This window comes from Palaemon carinicauda, chromosome 44 (assembly GCF_036898095.1).
Source record: "Palaemon carinicauda isolate YSFRI2023 chromosome 44, ASM3689809v2, whole genome shotgun sequence".
Classification (NCBI taxonomy): Eukaryota; Metazoa; Arthropoda; class Malacostraca; order Decapoda; family Palaemonidae; genus Palaemon; species Palaemon carinicauda.
The window spans coordinates 40,875,653-40,899,582 of NC_090768.1; the positions used below are offsets into that span (position 1 = coordinate 40,875,653).

Below are 23,930 nucleotides of genomic sequence, written 5' to 3' on the forward strand. Positions count from 1 at the left end.
AACCTCATCTATAATAATAGTTAATAAGTTCTATAAAATGACAAATTCGAAGATAATTTGTATTTTTCCTAACCATACAAACCTTAGCTATTTACAAAGGGTTATTACTTTTAGCGTAGCTGAAATGGCGAGCCATTAGAATTTAACGAGGGTGTATTACCCCCGCGCTAGTTAGCGGGGGGTAGGGGAGTGGTAGCTAGCTACCCCTCCTCCCCCTCACACACAGGTGAATACTCACTTTCACTTAGAGGTAGGACTTGTCTTGGGGGACAGGGCTGGCGGGCAAATATGTGTAAATAGCTAAGGTTTGTATGGTTAGGAAAAATACAAATTATCTTCGAATTTGTCATTTGTTCCGTAACCGAAATACAAACCACGCTATTTACAAAGGGTGACTTATCCCTTAGGAAGGGTGGAAAGTCCCCAGCCATACTGGCTTTGGCTTTACCCGGGGACTCAGAATCCGAGTGAGTCGCACTCGAGAAAAGGAGTCCCTGCACCTCACAAGTTCCTTGCACCGCAAGGAACCATGTGGCCTACGTAAGCTTGTGTGTGAAGGAAGAAGTGTGACCCGTCTTAGGCAGTTGACCTGGAGTTCCAGAAGGAACTCTGGGTTAGGACGTTCCCAATACCACCTCGTCAGGGTATGGGGGACGCGACAGTATTGACTCAATACTCGGAACACAAGGAAGCATGGTTTACCTGCAGAGGTTCGAGGTCAGCTATGCAGAGACCAGGATGCTGCTTCCCCGTAGAGGGGATGATGAAGAAAGAAGTAAGGGCCAGACATACTTCTTTCGTTCATGCAGACTAAAACCTGATAACAATGCCCTCAACCTTCTGCTACCTGTCCAAAAAGGAGCCTGAGGTTAGACCAGCTGTTGTGTAGCCACCACAGAGCGATAGAAAACGTATCGAGACTCCTGTGGGTCACGCCCTGCAGGAAGCGGGCTGCGAAGGTCATCAGACGCTTCCAGACTCCAGCTTGTAGCACCTGCGTCACAGAGTAGTATTACTCGAAGGCGAGGGACGTTGCGATGTATCCAACATCGTGCTGTAGGGCGACGTGACGGGGGAGGGTCTGAAGACAGGTCGAGATGAATGTCCTTGAGTCCGGGCTGAAGAGGTATACTGGTGACTCTCCCCCCATGTCCTCCTTGTGTTCCCAAATCGGCTGCAACTGAGGCCAAACTGCAGCTGTTCCCAGCGCTAACCTCTCGATTCCTGTACTGGCAAGAAAGAGAAGGTCTTGGGACATCAGACACAGAATGGAGACTCGAAATCTTGAATGAATCGGACCGAAGGGTCGGGACCCTCAGATTCTGAGTCTAGCCAACAACTCAGGAGCGAGCCTGAATGTTGCCTTCCCCTCTTCCTTAGAAAGGGGGGGAGTAGTAAGAGACCAAGAAGATTGCTTACACACTGGCCGTGGCCAGAGTGAGCAGAAGACCCAAGGCGGAATACAATCCGAGGCCTGTCGTAAAAGGGTCTTGAGAAGATCTCTTAAAGGACTAAAAGTCCGAGCCATGCTCCAAGTTGGAGGTCTTCCTCCGACTAGGGCAGGGACGATCGTAGCTTCGCATGAGCGAGGATAGATCCAGCGGGCAGGAAAAAGTTATTCCTTTAAGCCTGAAGGTCAGGGAAAGGCTGAGCGACAGGCTTCATTGCCGAGAGCGGAAAGGAGTTTCCTCCCGCCGAAAGGCAATAAGACCGTTATTGCTGGAGAAGAGGCCTCACGGGAAGAGGTATATCTCCCACGGCACCAACCACCTTAGACTCTTCACTTTGCCTGGGAGACCCCTGTGGATGACTATCGCAGATGACGCGACCTCCGTACCGCGACTGTAGCGGGTTGTCTCTTCTAGAGGAGGAAGCGTAGTGTCTCCAGGCATGAAGCCGAAGCGACGCCCCGGTTCGGGAGAGATGTCGCAGTGTGGTTGCTTGAGTAGTCTGCGCCGTGGGAGAAGCTCTCCCGGGAGTTCCGTCAGGGGAAGCAGAGGGTCCAGAAACCGTTCTGTGCATAGTCCCAGTGGAGCTCTCCCATTGAAAGGTTGACAGACAACCTGGTTTTGTCGAGACCCATTGTCCGCAGACAAAAAGGAGGGAAGACGCAGGCGTCGAAGTTGTCCCACCATCACCGGAATGCATCTTGCCAGAGTCTCGGGGTCTGAGACTGGGGGGAAAACTAGCGGAAGCTTGAGGTTCCAAGCTGTCGCGATCAGGTCCCCCAGACCAGCACTTGCTGGTTACCCAAGGTCAAAGACCCCTAGGTACACTCTCTCTATGAGGCTCTGCTCGGATAGTCTGAGAGAAACATTCCCCTGCCTGGAATGAGAGAGCCGATGGTGGAATTGAGAGAATCTCAATCATCCCGGTATCTCTACTGCAAGATGTGAAGGTGTGAAAATGCGTCCCCTGCTGGTTAGCATGAAGTCGACACGCAACGAGGCGACTTGGCAGGAGCGGTAGGATCTGAAGAGGGGCCAGACTAAGGCCCTTAAGCCTGCCTGAATGATGGAGAGGTATCCTTCAGGTCTTGACCATAGGCCTGGACCGGAACATGCCCCCCCCCCCCCCTTTCCTTTGACGAGTCCGAGAACCGCATCAAGAATGTGGGGAAAGGACGAGAATATCCACTACCATCAAGAGGCTCCATAGGTCAACACCCATTGCAGGTTTAATAGTTCCGCTGGTCCCATAGGGCCAGGGAGTCCGGTTAAACATTGCCTGAAGCCACCGGAACTTGGATCGCCCCACATGGAACTTATCCTGAGGCGACCGTTCGGACTATAAACGGGTCAATGAGGAAAGAAGAACTAGGAAACGTTCCAAGGTAGGGCTGAAAACTCTGCTTGACTGAGAACAGGTACTGCGACTCTCCTCAGTCTTGCCACAGTCAACCGAAAGGAAGACTCGGAGGATGTGGTAACAGAATCTGGCGTCCCCAGGTGGTCACCCATCCAAGTACCGACGTTGCTTAACCTCGCTGGACGGACGAGAAGCGGGGTTTCCAACGTGGTAAGGCGGTTGACTCAATATCATGGCCAGATACTCCAGATGTTGAGGCAGAGGAAGAGAAGGCTCCAAGCAAAATACCATGAGCCCACACTCATGGTCAGCATTCGGAAGCTTTTCCCGGCGCTGAAGAAGGTCGAAACCCGAGCCTACCGGAGTTGACCAGCCCTCCAAACAGCAGAGGAGGCGGAAGTCTGCACCTGAGCGGCCAAGAGGAAGGCAGGGAGAGTTCTCTGGGGAAACAAACCTGCTATGCCACGGCGGGATAGCCACACTGCATCATAAGCAGGAATACTTGCAGTTTAGGCTGAATTCGACGAGCACCCTGGAAGATGGATGGAATGGAAACTGAAAGTACCCGTCCTTCCGATCCAGGGTTAAAGGAGTCCTGTCGCCTCGTTACCAGTCTGATCGATTCTGCTGGTCTACGCTGGCCGAAGTTTGTTCGACAAACTTGATCAGGGCTGAGAGGTCGACTATGGACATCCCCTCTCAGATCCTTCCTTACAAGAAAGGATCGACTGAGGGGGCCGGGGGTGAAGCCGTCGATGATCCTAAGGAAGACCTTCGCCTAAGGTATGGATCATTCTGCCCAACCGGGCAACTCTGCTGATGCTATGGCATAGAGGTTCAGAGACACTGAATTCGCTGACAGAGACGGCAGGCGCGATATCCTTGGCTACTCACAGAGATTGTGCGGGAATGGGCATCGGGAAGCTGTCATTCGGATGAGTAACCTTAAGCATCCTCCCAGCGAAAAAACCTGCAATCCTAGAGTTCGTGAACTCCTTTTAGGACTATGCCCCCCCGGGGGAGTCTCCCGTGCCATCTGTTCCTGACAGGAGGAAACTGCAATTGGACACCTTGTCCCAGTTGTCGTAGCCGATAACTTAGGCCGACGTGGTTGAAAGAAAAGGGAGCTGGAGCCCTGCAGAGTCTGGAAGAAAGCGCCTTGGAGGAGTGAAACCGGAAGTCGATTTACTCCGCACAGCAGATGTCTAAGTCTCTGTCCTTGGGCAAAGACAAAACTCTTCTCAAGGATGGAAGGGTGTCTGAGGTCGTTGACCTCCACAGATGAGACACCCGAAGGAAGCCTTCAGTCAGCGCGTCCAGATGGTACAACATCGAGCTTGTCCGCAAGTAGATACTTAATGACGAAAGGCCAAGGTGCCTGAGCTCGAGAGGAGGAAAGTACCCTTGATCTTCCTGTAGCTTCCTTGAACCAAACCTCGGGCCGTAACCGAGGAGGGAAAGAACCTGGTAAGCTCCCAGAGGAAGAGGTAAGCAGTCACCCCTTGTCCGATGGAGAAATCTTGAACGGAAAGCCCCCCCGCCAAAAATCCTTCCAGGGCGGGAGAAGGAGAGAGTACTCGTGCAGGAGAGGGAACCCTCGAGACCAATCTCTTGGGAACCAACTTCGCCCTGGGGGAAGTCACCACGAAGTCCACTCCTCTCTTTCTCTTCAGCGTAGGAGAGACAGCCGCTGGTTTGTTACCCTGGCCGGTGAGTGCTGGTTTCATAACCCTCATTAACGCCCGTGCCAGCGGATCAAACCATGTCTGCTGCTCCAAGGACACAGAGTCCGAAATCCTCGCTAAGGTGAAAGGGATCGGGCGATCCTTTGGAGAGGACACGACGGTTCCTGCCTGAAAAGAAGGTGGGAAGAATGCTGTACTGACCTGTCTTCGTCCTGCACTACCAACCTGTGCTTGGATGGAGGTGATCCCGAGTGCCGCCTAGGAGCACGCGTCCCTGCTGCTACCACCGGCTGTGGAATTCGCCGCGAACTATGGTCGCGCGAGGGCGAACGGTCGCGCAAAGGCGAATGGTCGCGCGGGCGCGCAGGCGAGCGGTCGCGCGGGCGAGCGGTCGCGCGGGCGAGCGATCGCGCGGGCGCGCAGGCGAGCGATCGCGCGGGCGCGCAGGCGAGCGATCGCGCGGGCACGCAGGCGAATGGGCGTGAGGGTGGGCAGGTAAATGAACACGTGTTCGAGGCGACGAACGCAAGCGATGGCGTGACGGCGAGGGATCGTGCTGCCGCGTAGGTGAAGAAGCATGCGTAAGCGGGCAATCGTTCAGGGTTGTGCGATGGCGAGCAGCATGCGCAGGTGAATGATCGCGTGAAAGGGTGCGATGGTGATCAGCATCCGCAAGAGGGCGAGCGTTCAGGGTTGTGCGATGAGGAGCAGCATGCGTAAGCGGGCAATCGTGCAGGGTTGTGCGATGGCGAGCAGCATGCGCAGGTGAATGATCGCGTGAAAGGGTGCGATGGTGATCAGCATCCGCAAGAGGGCGATCGTTCAGGGTTGTGCGATGAGGAGCAGCATGCGTAAGCGGGCAATCGTTCAGGGTTGTGCGATGGCGAGCAGCATGCGCAGGTGAATGATCGCGTGAAAGGGTGCGATGGTGATCAGCATCTGCAGGAGGGCGATCGTTCAGGGTGGTGCGATGAGGAGCAGCATGCGTAAGCGGGCAATCGTTCAGGGTTGTGCGATGGCGAGCAGCATGCGCAGGTAAATGATCGCGTGAAAGGGTGCGATGGTGATCAGCATCTGCAGGAGGGCGATCGTTCAGGGTTGTGCGATGAGGAGCAGCATGCGTAAGCGGGCGATCATGCAGGGTCGTGCGATCAGCCTCCGCAGTTGAGGGTTGCGCGATGGCGATCAGCATCCGCAGTTGAGGGTCGCGCGATGGCGATCAGCATCCGCAGTTGAGGGTCGCGCGATGGCGATCAGCATCTGCAGTTGAGGGTCGCGCGATGGCGATCAGCATCCGCAGTTGAGGGTCGCGCGATGGCGATCAGCATCCGCAGTTGAGCTAGTAGCTGGCGAACCATGTTCCTTCAGAAGTGTTGGAGAACGTTGGCGTGCCAGCTGTAACACACGTGGGCGATCCGGAGATCGCTGGCGAGCTGACGATCGCTGGCGAGCTGACGATCGCTGACGAGCTGATGATCGCTGACGAGCTGACGATCGCTGACGAGCTGATGATCGCTGACGAGCTGATGATCGCTGACGAGCTGATGATCGCTGACGAGCAGAAGGCTACGCGTGGAAGCCTGCGCAAAGAAGAAGAGTCCTTGACCCCGACCTGAACCGAAGTTCTAGATCGCGAGGGCGAACGTGGGCGCACAGGGCACGTAACAGGAACCGCAGGGAAGATCATCTTGAAAGCGCTGACGAACAGGAGAGCGCTGATGAGCAGAAGGGCGCGCAGGGAAACCCTGACACGCAAGGGAAGAACCCCCGTGGGGGCAACCCTTTGCCCCGAAGAGATCGTTGTCCGCCGGGAGACTGATGTCCGTCGGAAGACCGCTGTCCGTCGGGAAGACCGTTGTCCGTCGGGAAGACCGTTGCCCGTCGGAAGACGAGATTAGACTGCTGTCCATCTGCACCAAGACGGAAGATCGAGAAAAAGAAGTTGTAGGCTGCAAACGGAGATTCAAAAAGGCGCCTCAAGCACCCTTATAGGGAGATGAGAGGCCCTTACGACGAGGCGGACGGAGGGCCTTACGGCGAGGGAGGCCAACAGCAACAGCAACAGCAACAGAAGAAACCTCCGAAGAGGAGTCTCTATGAGTGTACTCTCTCGCGAACGAAAGAGAAACACTTCGTGGAAGAGACTGGTCAGCCAGTGACCTAAAAGGGGCAATCCTCCGAAGAGGAGCTCCTGCAGTTGCCCAGCCCCTTGAGCGAAACTGCAGGTGCGACCGCTCAGCACCAAGAGCATAGTCGCACGAAAAAAAGGCAAGAGAAGAACCCCCCAAAAGAGGAAAAGCTCAAGCCTGGACAGGAAAAAAAAACTTCCCTCGGAAGGAAAGTTATCCGCCCAAGGAGGCAAGCCTCCTGACTGTTCTAAAATGAACTGGAGAGCTGTCCGTCGACACGGGAGTACTACCAGTAGAAGGAGACACGCCCCTGACGACAATACAAGGGGGGGAGGCAGCAACAGCCGAATCCCCAGGACTTAACCAGACAGCTCACACCGTTGCTATATTACAGAAACGAACTAGATCGGTAACTGTAAAAAAATAAAACAAATAATATTAGTACACATTCATTCCCCCGGGAAGGCTCCGAAGAGGAATCCCGAGGAAAAGGAACAAGAATTACACAACAGGCACGTGCCCTCACAACCACTTACACTCGCGGAAGGAGAGCTGTAACCAAAACAGAATTATAACAATTATAATTATGTAACTATGTAATTATGTAATTTAAAAATGAATGAACACTAAAGAAAAAACGAAAACCCCGAAAGGAATCGTTCTACAAGCTGAAAAATTAACAACTACAATTAGATTCATAAACTAATTGAGACAAAATGTACGGCGTAGCAACCCCACCCACACGGGAAGGAAGCTACAAGGGCGTAGTAAAACATAGTAAAAGGGTGAACGACCTCAAGAGAGAGAGAGAAAGACCGAAGTCAAACTCGATCGCAACCCATAAAATTAGGCCGTGGTGGCCTAACTGCCGAGGCCTCCACGTAGATATCGTACACTACACACACACATCTGAAAAGGAAACTTACTTATTTCTATACTCAAATATATATACGAACATGAAAACATGTTTACATATATATTGAGTAAAAGAAAAGTAAGCGATTAAGTAAAGACAAAACAGACAATGGCTGCCAAACGAGGACCAAGACAGAGACGTCTGTCACAGTCCGAGCCAAAAGTGAAAGTGAGTATTCACCTGTGTGTGAGGGGGAGGAGGGGTAGCTAGCTACCACTCCCCTACCCCCCGCTAACTAGCGCGGGGGTAATACACCCTCGTTAAATTCTAATGGCTCGCCATTTCAGCTACGCTAAAAGTAATAACCCTTTGTAAATAGCGTGGTTTGTATTTCGGTTACGGAACAAACTAAAATATAAACATCTATGAATTCTTTATTTTTTTATGGGACACTAATTCTAAGTTAGTTTGATTTTAAAAATGCTGTTACTATAGGTTTTTGTACCACTAGGGTTTCTATTTTTGCATGGACAATCTTAATCCAGGAAAAAGAAGCACATTAATCGTATTGAAATCATATATTAGTTCACCTAGCATAGTAACACTTATTCCAAGATTAGAAAGGAGAGAAATTACATTTCACTGATATTTAGATAGGATACTTACTTGCTGCACTGCCAGTCGTCTGCACTAAATAAACCATGCGACTTTTCAGCAGCTGCTTTACCAATTTCCATGCCGAGCTGTCTTTTCTTTTCAGCAGCTGCTGCACCAGCAGCTGCGGCAGCTGCTCCTGCTCCAACTGCCGCTCCTGCTCCAGAGCTTACACGTTCTGTTACAAAAGAAAATTATGTTGTTAATAATTTGTATTTACACACACAGTGTTGTTAGACATTTAATTTGAACATAATACATGTTAGGAGTGATAATCATAACAAATTTAAGGTATAAATCTATAAAAAGAAGCACTATACAGTATTACAAATGAGCCATTACATACAGAATATTTCAGAGACCTACACCCCATTTATGAAACTTCAGCAAAATGCTATTCCTGTCCAGAAGATACCTGGGTAGCTACAAAGTGAACTGAGTAACATCCAGAGGTTCAAAGAGGTCTTAATATCCTAATTTTATCAAATATTAGAAATACAATGAGGTCTGTTTTCCACACCTCCACCTCAACACGTGAAATCTTTAGTTCCATCTGAACTACAGTAAAGGGCAGGGTTACCTATATTCAGTTTAGAGATTTAGATATCGATCATGAGACGTAGAGACCCGGGTCAGGAAATTGTTGTAAAGACCAAAAACATATACATATGATCAACACCCATACCCCTCACCTAACCTAAGATCCGAGAGAGCCAGGCAATGGCTGCTGATGATTCCAAAGGGAGGCCTCCCCAAATTCCCGCATCCCTAGCTCACAGAGACGGTGAAGTTGCAGACCCTACTAGAAACTGCCAGCTTGAGTGATGCTTGGCCTCTCAACTCACAGACAACGAGGAAGGGAAATTTTCAATTGTCTACCACAACCCTTGAAGAGAGGGGAACAAGGTCATCCTTCACACTAGATAGCCATCACTACTTCAAGTACACTAAGTACGAAGGAAATATTTACAAAAACATCTCCTAGTTTGTGGCTTTTGGAAAAAATGTCAGTACAGTATTCCAATAAAGGGCACCAAGGCCTATCTAGGGCAACTCTCAATTATCCTAAGGCAGATCCACGGGAATGAAACTGTGTAATCTTAACCACAAGTCAAAGACAACTCCAAAGTAGGGTCCTTTCTTAGAACAATTCTCAAGAAGAGAATGTCCAGAAAAAAGTGAACAAGATTGATTTTCAAGCTTTTGGACCTTCCTCATCATGCAACAATATCAAATACCTACCAAGAGGTTTTTGATGATTAACTAAGAATTATACATTACTGCCCGTAATTCCTTTAATAAGACCAGATAATAAGGGAAACTGAATGGGGACAAGTATAAGGATAGGTCCAAACATTGACATGTCTGACAAACGAGACTGGTTAAGTTAGTTGAGAATACCAAATTATAATAGTCAACTGAATAATAAAATGAGAAAATTAGTGGACTCATGATGGACTCCTCCCCTTGAAGCCTCTTGCTTGACATGAATCTCTCAAAAGACCAAACTGCCTATTGGCCATGAAAGAAACTTGAACGTACTGTAGTCATCATTGGACTGAATTCTCCCCAATAGTGTAGGGGTATAATGGTTTTCATTATACTGTACTCAGGATTCTCCCTTTATTCACTGAACATAAGGGCCTTCATCATTATAGATCATCATTCCTCCACAAATATAAGTTGAAAAGAATTCTGGACATTATAAAGGCAAAAGAAGAAAACTGCTGATGAATGTACACTATACAATTCCCTTTACATTACAAAGAGGAAATTTAGAAGATAACAAAAAGCCATCATACTACTATAAACTCAAGGAAGAGTCCAAAACCAATCCATTCCAGAAGAATGGGAGGCTTTTCAACCAAAATGTTGCAGGAAGGGAGACAAAAAGGACAGTAGATCCTTTCATACTTGACTGATTCACACCAACAAAGATCAGTAAAAGAAAAAGACACCCATCCACTCAAAACAAATGGGATCTCAGAGATTATTTAGCCTTCTAATCCATCAAAAACACTCCCTCCCCAATGAGCATTTCCTCACAGGATTTTAAGGAAGGAAGAAGTTTTAAAGAACTGCAAGAAGGAAAATAATCTCTAAATGAACAGTAGGGTTGCAATTCCAGAGGCTTTTAAATAGGTGCCAAACCTAAAATAGCCATCTAGAGCATCAAGCAAAATAATCCAATGCTTCGAGGTTGATCAGGGGTCATTTCAATCCCATCAAAATCATACTAACCTCAGGTTTTACCTGCTTAAGGCAAACTAATTGCTATGGCTTGAAGGAATATCTTATTACAGCAAACAGATATATCAAGAGAAATAGGATTGTTCATACTCCAAGACATCTTACCCAAGTCTGAAATGCCTCAACAGGTTGTACAGTCTTGTAACAAGGCCACCGATGGAGGTCAAAGTCATTGTCTGAGGGGAGGTCCTCCTAAATACGTGGCAAATTCACTGTAGAGAAGCATGGATGGGCAATTATCCATCCTTTTCAGACCAAGGGGATAGGTAAAAAAAATGCCATACTGCTATCATTCACAATACCACAACCAAGAATAATGAACATTTGGTTGGATGGTACTGGTTATTGTATAATGTTCATCTTTTGTACACTGGCTTTGTGATCAATATGCTTTCTACCATGGCTGAATGAATGAAATCCTGGTTTCATGATATGTTCATAGCACATTGATATGGAAGCTGTGAAATGCACCTGTGTAAGCAGTAACAAAAATGTAAGCTTATGAATATTAGGAATTCCAGAGATTGAATTGTGGCATTAATGACAAGTGGAATCATATGCGATGCCAATCAGCATGATAAGGAAGTGTGTGTGTCAAACTTCCATGATACCTGCATAATACATCAAAAGCTATTCATACGTTGTTCATGAATTTCCAGACTGGTTACAGGATTTCAATCTATACCAGTTTGTATATGCTTAAAGCCAAACTCTTAGGAATGCTTTCTTTTGACCTAAGTACTCAATGGCCAGTTTTACTAGATTAGCCTATCTAACTTACCAGGTTACCGATTCAGTTCAAGATGTCAAAGAATATTTCAGTGCCACTTCAAACCCATATTTGGGAAGCAGCAGATCATATAACTGCATATGAAGACTGGCATTATTTTGTGAATTTTTTTTTTTACAAATAAGTGTTATCTAATCTAATCTAATACTGTAATGACATTAAAAGTTCCTCTATACAGGAGCTGTTATATGTATTGTGAATACTACTGCCTTTCGTGTGCACTGAAATAGCTCACTAGGCAAATCCTGGACTTGCATACCTTGCTATATGACAGACAAGAGATAAATACAGTTTTATATATTTGAAAATTAGTGGTTGGCCTCAGGTGTTTATTCTAAAAGAAAAAAAAAATAGGTTCTTAGCCTGTCAAAAGTAAATGAAGCTCTGTAGTAATGAATAGAAATACCATTGCATCCTCTTGTCCTCTAGTCATAATTGTCATGGATGTTAACTGATGATGAAAGGTAAAATCCAGATGATGTTTTTTGATAGGCACTGTTAATAAATGGGTTATGAGGCATGAGCTTCAAACTTTAACACAGAATAAAGGTAAACACCTTGACGACTTTCTGTAGGCATAAATCCAAGGACAACCTATGCAAATTCCCTAATAATTCCGTCAATTATGAACAAATTACATTCTAGTTATTTAAGGGCAAAGTATTACCAGAAAAGATTAAAAACCTGATCATGGGATAGGATTTGAAACTAGATGAGCTGATGTGACTAAGTTAATAGAAAATTTTTATACTAAATTTACAATGCAGAGTACAAATAGCCTCAGTTAGTAGAGTACAAGCAAGGGTGACCCATTCCTGCAAGTTCTGTGGTACAAGGCATCCTTCCCAGACAGCATCCTGCATTAGAAACAACTGTTCATCATGTGGCCTAGAATATCATTTTGCAGCAGAGTGAATTCAAAGTCCATACCAATCAAGTCCAAACCTTTTTGCCAGAGATCGAAGTCATGGAACAGGTTAATCAATAGGAAATAAAATTAAAAGAATAAAACAAAGGTCTATCATATTGACTGGAGATGATATTCTCAACTGTGACTAAATTACTGTTAAGGTAAATGATCTCACAGTTGTTCAAACAGTAGAGTATAATGGTTAAGTTAAAAGTAGACTCGACAATGCAACACACACGAATTAGAACTGATTATGGTGGCAATGAAAATATTTAATTATAAGATGTCTCAAGACAAATCTACAGATGTAAATTATCCTAGTTCAAAGTTAAAAATAAATCCTGTTCAAATGGCAGGCTATATCTATGTTCCACAGCAATTTACCAACTCAGAAAGGCTTATTGAAAGATTTTATATACATGACACAGATGGACCAGCTATATTGGCTTGTAGTCCAATTGAAAAATTTGGCAGACATTTTTATTATAAATAATTGTAATGAAAGTATATCAACAAATGTTCAGTTATACATTAGGGACAAAAGAATGTTGAAAGAATTATACCATAAATGTTTTTATGGTACAGTATAGGTCATCTCCCTCAGAAATAGAGAATTGAACTTAAAGATGACACTATACCTGTTGAAGCTTAACTCATCCACGTAGCCTAAGTATCCTCTCAAATTAAAAGAAGAAATTTGTGATAAATTATTGGAAATGGAGACACTTGATGCGATATCAAAATGTCCTGATGATAGGTACTCCCTATGCTTGGGTTAGCTTATTTGCATTTTTAAGGAAAGCCTCTGGAAAGCTTAGGATATATTTAGATACTAGAGATCTGAATAAAGCTATAAAACACTAGTATCATAAGATACTGATACTTGACAAAATAAGTTTATAAGTTTGGTGATACATATACAAAACATGGTTACTGGAGCATGAAATTAAAAAACAAAAGTAGCATAATGTGTACTGTACTTTAAAAAGTTGGTAAAGATGTGCAGTAATATCAAGAGCAGATAATGTAATTATGAACGGTAAAGCTTTAAAAAATATAGTGAAACAATACATAAACTCGGTAAAGCTTTAAAAAAATATAGTGAAACAATATATAAACTCAAGTAAATAACAGAGAAATATGGTCTAGTTTTCAGGTATAAAAAGTATGAAATGTTTAAGGACAATGTTGAGTCTCATAGGTTGATATGGTCAAAAGGATTTAATGAAACCAGATATAAGAAAGTGTGATGTTCACCCATAAATGACCTGCTCCTAATAAGAAGTCAGAATTACTGTGTTTGGATGGTTTTATTCAATATTTAGGTCCCTTTAATCTTTTTTTGTCTGACAAAACTAGCACTTTGAGGCTGCTACTAATGTGTGGTGTAGACTTGAGCTGGGAGAGTGAACATCAGAATACATTTGATGCTCTCAAAGAAGCTACTCACAAAGGTAAGACTCAGACCAGTTTTTGACCCTAACAAACCTGTTGAAATTGAAGAAGATGCTTTGCTGACAGGTTTAGGTGCTGGTTTGGTCCAAGGTGGTATATCAGCAGCATTTGTATCCAAAGAATTAACCCCTGCTGAATCTAGATATGCAAACAGAAAAACAGTGATTAGCTATGGTTTTTGGCTTGGAAAAGCTTACAGTATTTATATATTTGGTAAATCTTTCATTGTATTTAGTAAGCATAAGCCATTGTAGGATATTATTCGGTAGTGATTAAGTAAACCACCATTATCATTGCAAAGAATGTTGTTACACATTCAAGCTTGTGATACAAAAATACTGTACAGTATCGTTCAGGTAAAGACGTGGTTTATTCCGATTACTTGTCTCGTGAACAACCGACAATTGGTCTTAGTATAAAACTAGAACAAGCAATACATATGGTGCAGATATCCGACTGTCAATCAATTGACTAGTCAATGAGATTCTGAATTGTGTGTAGCATGAACAAATAATTAATGGGTGGCCAACTCAGTCAAAGTTGACACCAAAGACCATTATTCCTACTAGTCACGGAGAGACTATCATAGGAAAAAGATGGTTTAATATATGGCAGTCAAAGATTTATTACTCTAGAAGTCCCTTTCATAAAGGATTTGAATCTATAATGCACCGAGAACCAGCACTTCATTCAAGTAAACTGGGATTTCAAAAACAAAAACTGAATACTTGTTTATTGTTATAAATCTTAATGGCACATTTCAGACGGATGATTCATTGCACTGTTAACTGAACAAACACTCATTATGTTACATGACTCACCATCTATAATAGGAAACCATAATTAACCTTCAGAAAATTATATTATAAAAGAGAAACAGGGGTCACTCAAAAATGACTACAAATATGAAACTACCTCTGAATATGAACATTGAGAAAACGAGAAACTTTATGTGAATACTAAAGTTGAGAAAATGGGAAACTTCTCTAGAATACAAAATGAGAAAATATTACTTCCTTTGAACATGATGAGAAAATGTGAAACATGCTTTGAATAGCAATGTTAAGAAAATGGTTACCTTCCTTAGAATACAAAAGTTGAGAAATTGGGAATGTCTTTAGAATAACAATGTTGAGAAAATGGGAAACTTCCTTTGAATAGAAATATTAAGAAAATGGGAAACTTCCTTTAAATAGAAATGTTGAGAAAATGGGAAACTTCCTTTAAATAGAAATGTTGAGAAAATGGGAAACTTCCTTTGAATAAAAGTGTTGAGAAAATGAGAAACTTCCTTTGACTAGAAATGTTGAGAAAATGGGAAATTCATGTTGAGAAAATGGAAAACTTCCTTTGAACACAAAATCTGAGACAATGAGAACCTTCCTTTAAATATTTTGAGAAAATGTGAAACATCCATTGAATCAGATTAAGAAAATTGGAAACTTCTTTGGAATACAAGTGAGAAAAAGGGCAAGTTCCTTTGAATAGGAATGTTGAGAAAACAGGAAACTTTTTAAATTAAGAATAGACATGCTAGGAAAATTAGAAACTTTAGAATGGGAATGTTAAGAAAATGGGAAACTTAAAATACTAAAGTTGAGAAAATTAGAAACTGCCTTTGAATACTATGTTAAGAAAATGGGAAGCTTCCTTTGAATGTATTAAGAAATGTGAAACTTTTAGAATAAAAATGTTGAGAAAATGGGAATGTTCATTTGAATAGGAATGTTGAGAAATTAGGAAACTTCAATTGAATAGGAATGTTGAGAAAATGGGACTTCCTTTGAATGTTGAGAAAATGTGAAACTGGGAAACTTATTCAGAATATAAATTGGGAAAATGGGAATGTAAATGTGAAACATCCATTAAACAGGAATGGTTCTTACAATACAAAAGTTGAGGAAATGGTAACGTTCTCTTGAATAGGAATATTGAGAAAATGGTAAACATCCTTTTGAATTGGAATGTTGAGAAAATGGGATATTTCTTAAGAATATAAGTTGAGAAAAAGAGAAAATTCCTTTAAACAGGAATCTTGAGAAAATATGAATATTTTTAGAATACAAAAGCTAAGAAAATGGGAAATGTACTTTAAATATATTGAGAAATGGGAAACTTCCTTTAAAGATATTGAGAAAAAGGAGACTTCCCTTAAATATATTGAGAAAATGGGAAACTTCCTTTGAATACAAAAGTTGAGAAATTGGGAATGTCTTTAGAATAACAATGTTAAGAAAATGGGAAACTTCCCTTGAATAGAAATGTTAAGAAAATGGAAAACTTCATTTGAATAGAAATGTTGAGAAAATGGGAAACTTCATTTGAATAGAAATGTTGAGATAATGGGAAACTTCCTTAGACTAGAAATGTTGAGAAAATGGGAAATTCATGTTGAGAAAATGGGAAATTCATGTTGAGAAAATGGAAAACTTCCTTTGAACAAAAAAATCTGAGACAATGAGAAACTTCCTTTAAATATTTTGAGAAAATGTGAAACATCCATTGAATCAGATTAAGAAAATTGGAAACTTCTTTGGAATACAAGTGAGAAAATGGGAAAGTTCTTTTGAATAGGAATGTTGAGAAAACAGAAAACTTTTTAATTTAAGAATAGAAAGGCTAAGCAAATTAGAAACTTTAGAATAGGAATTTTAAGAAAATGGGAAACTTAAAATACTAAAGTTGACAAAATTAGAAACTGCCTTTGAATACTATGTTAAGAAAATGGGAAGCTTCCTTTGAATGTATTAATGTGAAACTTTTAGAATAAAAATGTTGAGAAAATGGGAATGTTCATTTGAATAGGAATGTTGAGAAATTAGGAAACTTCAATTGAATAGGAATGTTGAGAATATGGGACTTCCTTTGAATATGTTGAGAAAATGTGAAACCCTCTTTGAATCAAGAAACTGGGAAACTTATTCAGAATATAAGTTGGGAAAATGGGAAACTTCCTTTAAATATAATGTAACAATGTGAAACATCCATTAAACAGGAACGTTTCTTAGAATACAAAAGTTGAGGAAATGGTAATGTTCTCTTGAATAGGAATATTGAGAAAATGGTTAACATCCTTTTGAATTGGAATGTTGAAAAAATGGGATATTTCTTAAGAATACAAGTTGAGAAAAAGAGAAAGTTCCTTTACACAGTAATCTTGAGAAAATATGAATATTTTTAGAATACAAAAGCTGAGAAAATGGTAAACGGACTTTAAATATATTGAGAAAATGGGAAACTTCCTTTAAAGATATTGAGAAAAAGGAGAATTCCCTTAAATATATTGAGAAAATGGGAAACATCCTTTAAATATAGAGACAATGGGAAACTTCCCTTAAAGATTGAGAAAAATGAGACTTCCCTTAAATATATTGAGAAAATGGGAAACGTCCTTTGGATATGTTGAGTAAAAGTGAAACATTCCTAGAATAGGAATGTGAAGAAAATGTTCAAATTCCATAGAGTACAAAGTTGAGAAATTGGGATGCTTCTCTAGAATACAAAATGAGAAATTATTATTTCCTTTTATCATGAGAAAATGTGAAACATCCTTTGAATAGGAATGTTAAGAAAATGGTCAACTTCCTTAGAGTACAAAAGTTGAGAAAATTGACTTTTTTTTTTAAATAAGAATGTTGAGAAAATGGGAAACTTCTTTTGAATAGCAATGTTGAGAAAATGGGAAACTTCCTTTGAATATATTGAGTAAATGTAAAAATTCCTATTAATAGAGAACTGGGAAACTTCTCCATAATATAAGTTGAGAAAATGGAAAACTTCTTTAGAATACAAAAGTTGAGAAAATGGAAAACTTCTTTAGAATACAAAAGTTGAGAAAATGGAAAACTTCTTTAGAATACAAAAGCTGAGAAAATGACATTGTTCTCTTGAAAAGGAATAATCAGGAAATGGAAACATCCTTTAAATTGAAGTGTTGATAAAATGAGAAAGTTCCCTTCTACAGGAATCTTCAGAAAATAGGAAACTTTTTCGAATACTAACGCTGAAGAAATGGGAAACTGTCTTTAAATATACTGAGAAAATGTGAATCATACTTTAAATAAATGGAGAAAATGGGAAACATCCTTTAAATAAATGGAGAAAATGGGAAACTTCCTTTAAATATATTGAGAAAATGGGTAACTTCCTTTGAATATGTTGAGAAAATGGGTAACTTCCATTGAATGTATTGAGAAAATGGAAAACTTCATTTGAATAAGATTGTGAAAATTTCTAATTTCCATATAATATAAAGTTGAGAAAATTGGACACTTCTCTTAAATACAAAATGAGAAAATGACTTCCTTTGAACATGTTGAGAAAATGTGAAATATCCTTTCAATAGAAATGTTAAGAATATGGTTAACTTCCTTAGAAACTTCATTTGAATAGGAATGTTGAGAATATGGGAAACTTCCTTTGAATAGGAATGTTGAGAAAATGGGACTTCCTTTGTATATAAAGAGAAAATGTAAAACAATCTTTGTATAAGAATTTAAAAAATTATAAACTTCTTTTGAATATGTTGAGAAAGTAATACATCTTTTGCATTAGACTGTTAAGAAAATCTGAAACTTCTTTTAGAATATGAGTGAGAAAATAAAGGTTTTTGTATAGGAATGTTGAAGAAAATAGGAAATTTTTTAGCATAAAGAAGTTTAGAAAATAGCAAACTTCCTTTAAATATGTTGAGAAATGGGAAACCTCCTTTGAATAGAAAAGTTAAGAAAATGGGAAAATTCTACTGAATAGGAATGTTAAGAAAATGGGAAACTTTCTTAGAATATTAAAATTGAGAAAATGGAAAAGTTCTACTGATTAGGAATGTTAAAAAACGGGAAACTTCTTAAAATACAAAAGTTGAAAAAATAAGAATGTTGAGAAAATGGTAAAGTTCCTTTATGTTGAGAAAATGTGAAACATCCTTTGAATAGGAATGGCAGTCTCCACTAGAGAGTTGTTCTCTGGTGGGAATGAGGGGAGACTTTCAATGCTTTCACGGGTGAAACCTCAAGAAGCGGAAAGTCATCCTACAGACGCTGCCATATAGGGATCACCACTGAGTAAACTAGTGGGAGGCGAGGGAGATCTGTTAAGTTAGAGTAATTGAGCACCAAATACACTGAGACCGAATCATGCACCGGAAGTCCAGAGGCCATAGCCAACGGATCAGTCTCTGGGAGTGACTCGTGATCACTCAGTCCATGGGGCAATAATACATTAACAAAAGTATCATCAATAATTGAAGGTCAATCACAGCCCTCATCCTCAGTTACCAGAGTCCATGAGGGCTCAGGAAAAGGCGGAACAGAGTGAGGAATATCGGGCGTCGCAGAAAATAGCTTGTGTTTCTTACTGTCAAAAGATGACAAGGGGAACCATCCCTCGAGTCCATGAGGGCTCAGGAAAAGGAGGAACAGAGCAAGGAATATCAGGCGTCACAGAAAAAAATCTTGCGTTTCTTACTGTCAAAAGATGACAAGGGGAACCATCCTCTGAGTCCATGATGGCTCAGGAAAAGGAGGAACAGAGTGAGCTATATTGGGCGTCGCAAAAAAACCATGCGTTTCTTACTTTCAAAAGATGACAAGGGGAACCATCCCTTTTAGCTTGTTTCTTGTGACAGGAATATTTTCCTAAAGGGAGGATGGCCGCTCCCTACAATGGAGATTCTATGGAAAATAATTTACCAAGGTATGAAGGGCAGAGGGGATGTGGATCTATCTCAACCCTCCTTGTGCAGGTGCCACAAGGGCAGCCATCACAGCCTGGGAAAGTCCACATAATACTAGCAACACTATACATTAAGCAAAAGAAATCACAGAAAGCAGTGTAGAGCAGTCATGATCGCAGAGCAGCTAAAGAAAACAACCTCTTAAATGCAATGACCAGAAGAGTCATGCTTTCCTCAAAGGCGAGTGTAGCACTCCCCAGCAGTGAGTAACCTATAGTAGTTACCAATTAAGCACCCCTTTTTCTTTAGTCTAGTTGTAGAAAATTGAGATAGGAATAAACCCCATATAAATGGCTCAGAAGTTTGTATTTGTGTAGGAATAAACCCGTAATTACCTAACAAATTATGTCAAGGCTCAAAAGGTTTATAATTAAGTGGCTAGACTTTTTTTATGTTCAAAAATTATATTAATGATCATACAGTAACAAATTTTAAAAACAAATAAAAATTATTATTACAATACTGTAATAATAAAAAGAACAATAATACATATCTATAATCTAAAATTAAAACCAGACTTAGAGAATGCAAAATAAAAAGTAATATATCTTTTAGTCTCAAAAAATCAATTGAAAAAAAACAAAAAATTAACGCAAATATTTATATTCCCTAATATTGTAGTTTCAATTAAAACAGGCATAAAATACTGGTAATATTACAAATATAACATCTATCACAAAAAAAAAAAAAAAAAGCAGGAAAATTCATACCTTTTCCACATCTGTTACAGGTATTTCTTCGAGCAAAGTTAACATTAGCACATCTGAAAAGAAATAAAAGAAAACTTTTAAGACTTTTTAAACCCATATATATACTGTAGTACATAATACAGGAAGTTCCCTACATTAACATATGAAATGAGATGTGCTCCAAGGGTATGTTCCTATGTGGAAAAGCTCCAAGTCCAAAATGATCAACTTGGATGTCCTGCTCATTACCCTCAACCCTCTAATATTCACTTGTTTTCAGGCAAATGGTCTTCCCAACACTAGCGAGCTATATATATGGAGCAAGAATTCTTAAAGCTATAACTCCATAACAAACTAGTTCAAAAGAAGGTAAAAATGATTTATTTCCAGCACAGGTTCTTATCTCTTAAAGTTCACAAGAATATTCTTATCTTATGAGATTTACTATAGTGACAATGACCACACTAAACAAAAATCATGCAATGTACCAATAAAATTAAAGGTACTTAACATTTGCAGGGATTACATTACAGACAATAACATATGTTGAAAATTCAGTATAATTGCTGTTCCTGTTTATGAAATACTCCAAGTCTCCGTATTTCCTTGAATAACTAGAAAATGCTTGTTTCTTAGCATTGACAGAAAACAAAAGTAACGGTATTCATAATTATTTCACACCAAATACAGAAGAGCATTTACAGTTATATAACATCAAATACAAAATATAACCTTAATAGAAATGAAAGACCAAAAGCCATTATAGATATTGCAGAAAAGCTTTAAAATTTACTTACATAACAGTCACAGTATGTCTTAACTTACTCCCCCATTATATCAATGTGCTGTATTTAGTGTTACCCAACTCCATGCTTTTAAAAGATGATGAATTTGAATCTTATTAATTTGATTTTCCCTTACAATTTAGCAAACAGCTACTAATTTGTTTAGCAGTTTCCACTAACCTGATCTGCTTTCACTAATGGGCTACTCTAAGTACGCATCAAGAATTCAAAAAGCTATTTGCACATGAGTAACATGTTTTCTAAAGTTAATGGATTCAAATTTCATCTTTTAATCTGCTTACAAATAAGTAGATATTACAGTAGTAGTTTTTTAAATTGTTACAACAAATGTATGAAGAAGGTAACTGGTTAAGTCACTTCCTAACTCATCCCATTGAGAGTTGTTATATTTAACAAACTTAAACAATTGATTGCTTATATATAATACTAAATGTAAGCTAAGCTTACAAAAGTCAATCCTTCTCTTACGAACAACCCTCAAACTCCTACAAAAATAGTTCAGCTATTTGTACAGAAGAAAATAATTTGAAAACAGTCTTGCTAAAAATTATGGTTATTTGAACAAAAGAAAATAAATTGAGAACTGTCTTTCTAAAAAATGTTTACCAAATCAAAATCTAATCCACATGGTCAAAACTTTTAAGAGTACAGTAATATAATTTTCACAAATTATTAAAGTCCACAACTTAAAAACTACATACAATACATTGTCATCTGTGGAACTCCCCAAAGAGGAAAGGGGACAAGGACAACTCATTTCATCTTGCATGAGGGTACACGTGTTTGGGCTAAAACGAGACTGCAGTGAACACTATTGCCGCTTACCGAAACATTCTCTCTAGGAAGAAAATATTCTTGAAACGAAACTAAATGTTCAATATATAAGAATTTACTGTACCACGACTGTCCTCCTTAAAGGATATGTTCCCAGCATACACTGATGAATCTCTCGATGCGCTTCGAAGCATTGGCGTCAGTGAAGCGTTTAGATGTCCCGGGGTAGGAGAGGAACAAAGGCTGACTGCCAAAGCCTTGACCAATACCACTTACCGAACTGTATTCTCAGGGAAGGAAACTTTTCTAATACAAGCCCTCTGCCCTCATGTGCAAGGAAAGAATGATTTAATCTCTTACCGAGTAGATACGTTCTCGGCAAGTACCAGTGGTTCTTTCGATGTTCTTCAAAGCCTTGGTATCATTGAAACATCCTGGGGATATCTGGGTGTAGGAAAGGACAAGGGTGGCTGCCAACGATGTGATCAGCAAAGCTTGTGCTTGGTCTCGCAAGAGATGTACCTCCAGTACCTCGTACCGAAACACCCTTCCGGGAGGGGTCAGGTTTCAGTACAGCGCTGCTCCTCCAAAAAATCCATGTAGATTAATCGGTCAATCTCTCGTAATACTTACCCAAATTAATCGTCTTTTTGTAGACGTTTTTCTTCACTTACGGAAAGCAGGCATCACACTTGAAGGCTCAGCAACAGGCGAGGAAAATCAAAGAACAGGTGAAATGATAGAAGAAAAGTGCATGCCCATCGGGTCCAATTTTTGCTCGTCCAGGACAGTGAATAGAACCCTGCCACCCAAGAGCATTCTCTATAAGTACAAGAAGGATCAGGAAGTGCTGAAACTCTTGCCCTTAAGGGATGATAGTGTGTGTAAGATGCAGAGTCTCGGTGATCATAAGAAAATCATTTGTCATGTGAAGTTACTTACTTCACCTCAAACACGAGAACAAATGGATAAGTCCTTTGTCGTTATCCGGTCTCAGTGTGGGTGGAACTTGTGACGTAAGACAGCCTCAGAGCATACAAAGATCATGATATGTCAGTGTAGAACACTGAAAAAAAAGTGTCAAGTGCCCTGCAACTTGAAGTTACATTCACAAAAGCAAAAGCACAAGGAATCCAAGCATGTGGTGTTCTATCGTGCAGAGGCCGATGGCACGGAAGTCCGTCCAACCAACTACAAAAGCTCAATAATTTTAACAATTCTGATGGAAATACAACACTGAAGGGGAACTTTCTTGCAAATCATAGACGGTATAAAATTTTTTAAATTATGCCAGAAAAACTACAAGGTAGTGTGCAAGTAGTTAGGTTACCAAATTTTTGTCCACCAAAATACTCGTCCAAGCAAACAACTCGCATACCATAACATCTGTAGCTTGCCAGAACAAGGGAACTAAGAGATAATGTTGAATTGGACGCAAAGCGAGCCACAACCAAACAACGACCAGGGGAAAAGGGAAATAAACATAAGGTCACTTCATAGCCTAATATCCCCCACCTAACCTAACCCAAGAGCATTAGCCTTACCTTCTCACCCACCGGCAGTTTCCCGGGGACACGCCCCCTACCTCTTAACCAATGTAACCTTTTATATACTTTAAAACCAAGCAGTAACTTTATTTTTGTTTGCCAATCACCCTCACCCTTGAAACTTGGGTTTTCAGACGTATTTCCTAGTTTATCCCACCCGGTAAACTTAATATATACATATTTCAAACAATTAACATCATCAATATATTCATCTATGGTAAATTCAGCACATATAACCATCATAACTAACCAAATGACAAGACATTGACTGTAGCTTCCCTTACAGACTACGGTAGCCTTCATTAAGCTATGGTAGGGCGAGACAGCCAACTGAAATGAGCATTCTAGAGATTAGGGTGGTTAAAGACTACATTTACTTTTAATTCAAAATATTTCACTGGCTTACTTTGGCTCTGCACAGACCCAATCACCTTCAGAGGGTTTATATTTCACTGACATCGTTGAATTATCCTAAATATTCAACTAATCTTCATTATTCACAGCACGAAAGGCGACAGAAACCGTTTATCGAACACAAAGATGAATGTCCGTGGAAGTAAGCTATACAAGTCTACCATGAAAGAAAATGGGAAATATTTATTCATGGGAATATTTTTTTTTATAGATCGTTACTGTACAGTCAATTCCGTAAGGAATATATGAATTTAGGCTATCATTAATGTAATAAAAATACTCGTATATCACCTTAGAAACATTGTTTTTGTAATGAAGTATCTGGATGAATATACTCTGATTAACTGTATTATGACCAGGAATGACTACTGTAACTCCATATGCTGTAATACAATCTTTCCAAAGTACAAAGAATGGGAAATATTTATT

The 23,930-nt window shown here is 40.6% G+C and overlaps 1 protein-coding gene across 4 annotated transcripts in view; it reads right to left on the minus strand.

Annotated features, from left to right (window-relative positions):
• The window catches only part of LOC137634529 (zinc finger Ran-binding domain-containing protein 2), a 49,606-nt gene extending 25,975 nt beyond the window's left edge, over nucleotides 1–23,631 (minus strand). For 2 of the 4 annotated variants that reach the window (XR_011042520.1, XM_068366977.1), the window contains exons 1-4: nucleotides 23,494–23,631; nucleotides 19,982–20,034; nucleotides 13,571–13,675; nucleotides 8,145–8,310 (exon numbers count right to left, since the gene is read on the minus strand). Coding sequence is in view for 2 of the 4 variants with exons in the window: in XM_068366977.1 (XP_068223078.1) it covers nucleotides 8,145–8,310; nucleotides 13,571–13,675; nucleotides 19,982–20,034; nucleotides 23,494–23,546 (377 nt within the window). In the remaining 2 variants the exon portion in view is untranslated. The remainder of the gene's footprint in view (nucleotides 1–8,144; nucleotides 8,311–13,570; nucleotides 13,676–19,981; nucleotides 20,035–23,493) is intronic. The other 2 variants (XR_011042521.1, XM_068366978.1) reach the window with 1 other exon arrangement.
• Between the last annotated feature and the right edge of the window lie 299 nt (nucleotides 23,632–23,930).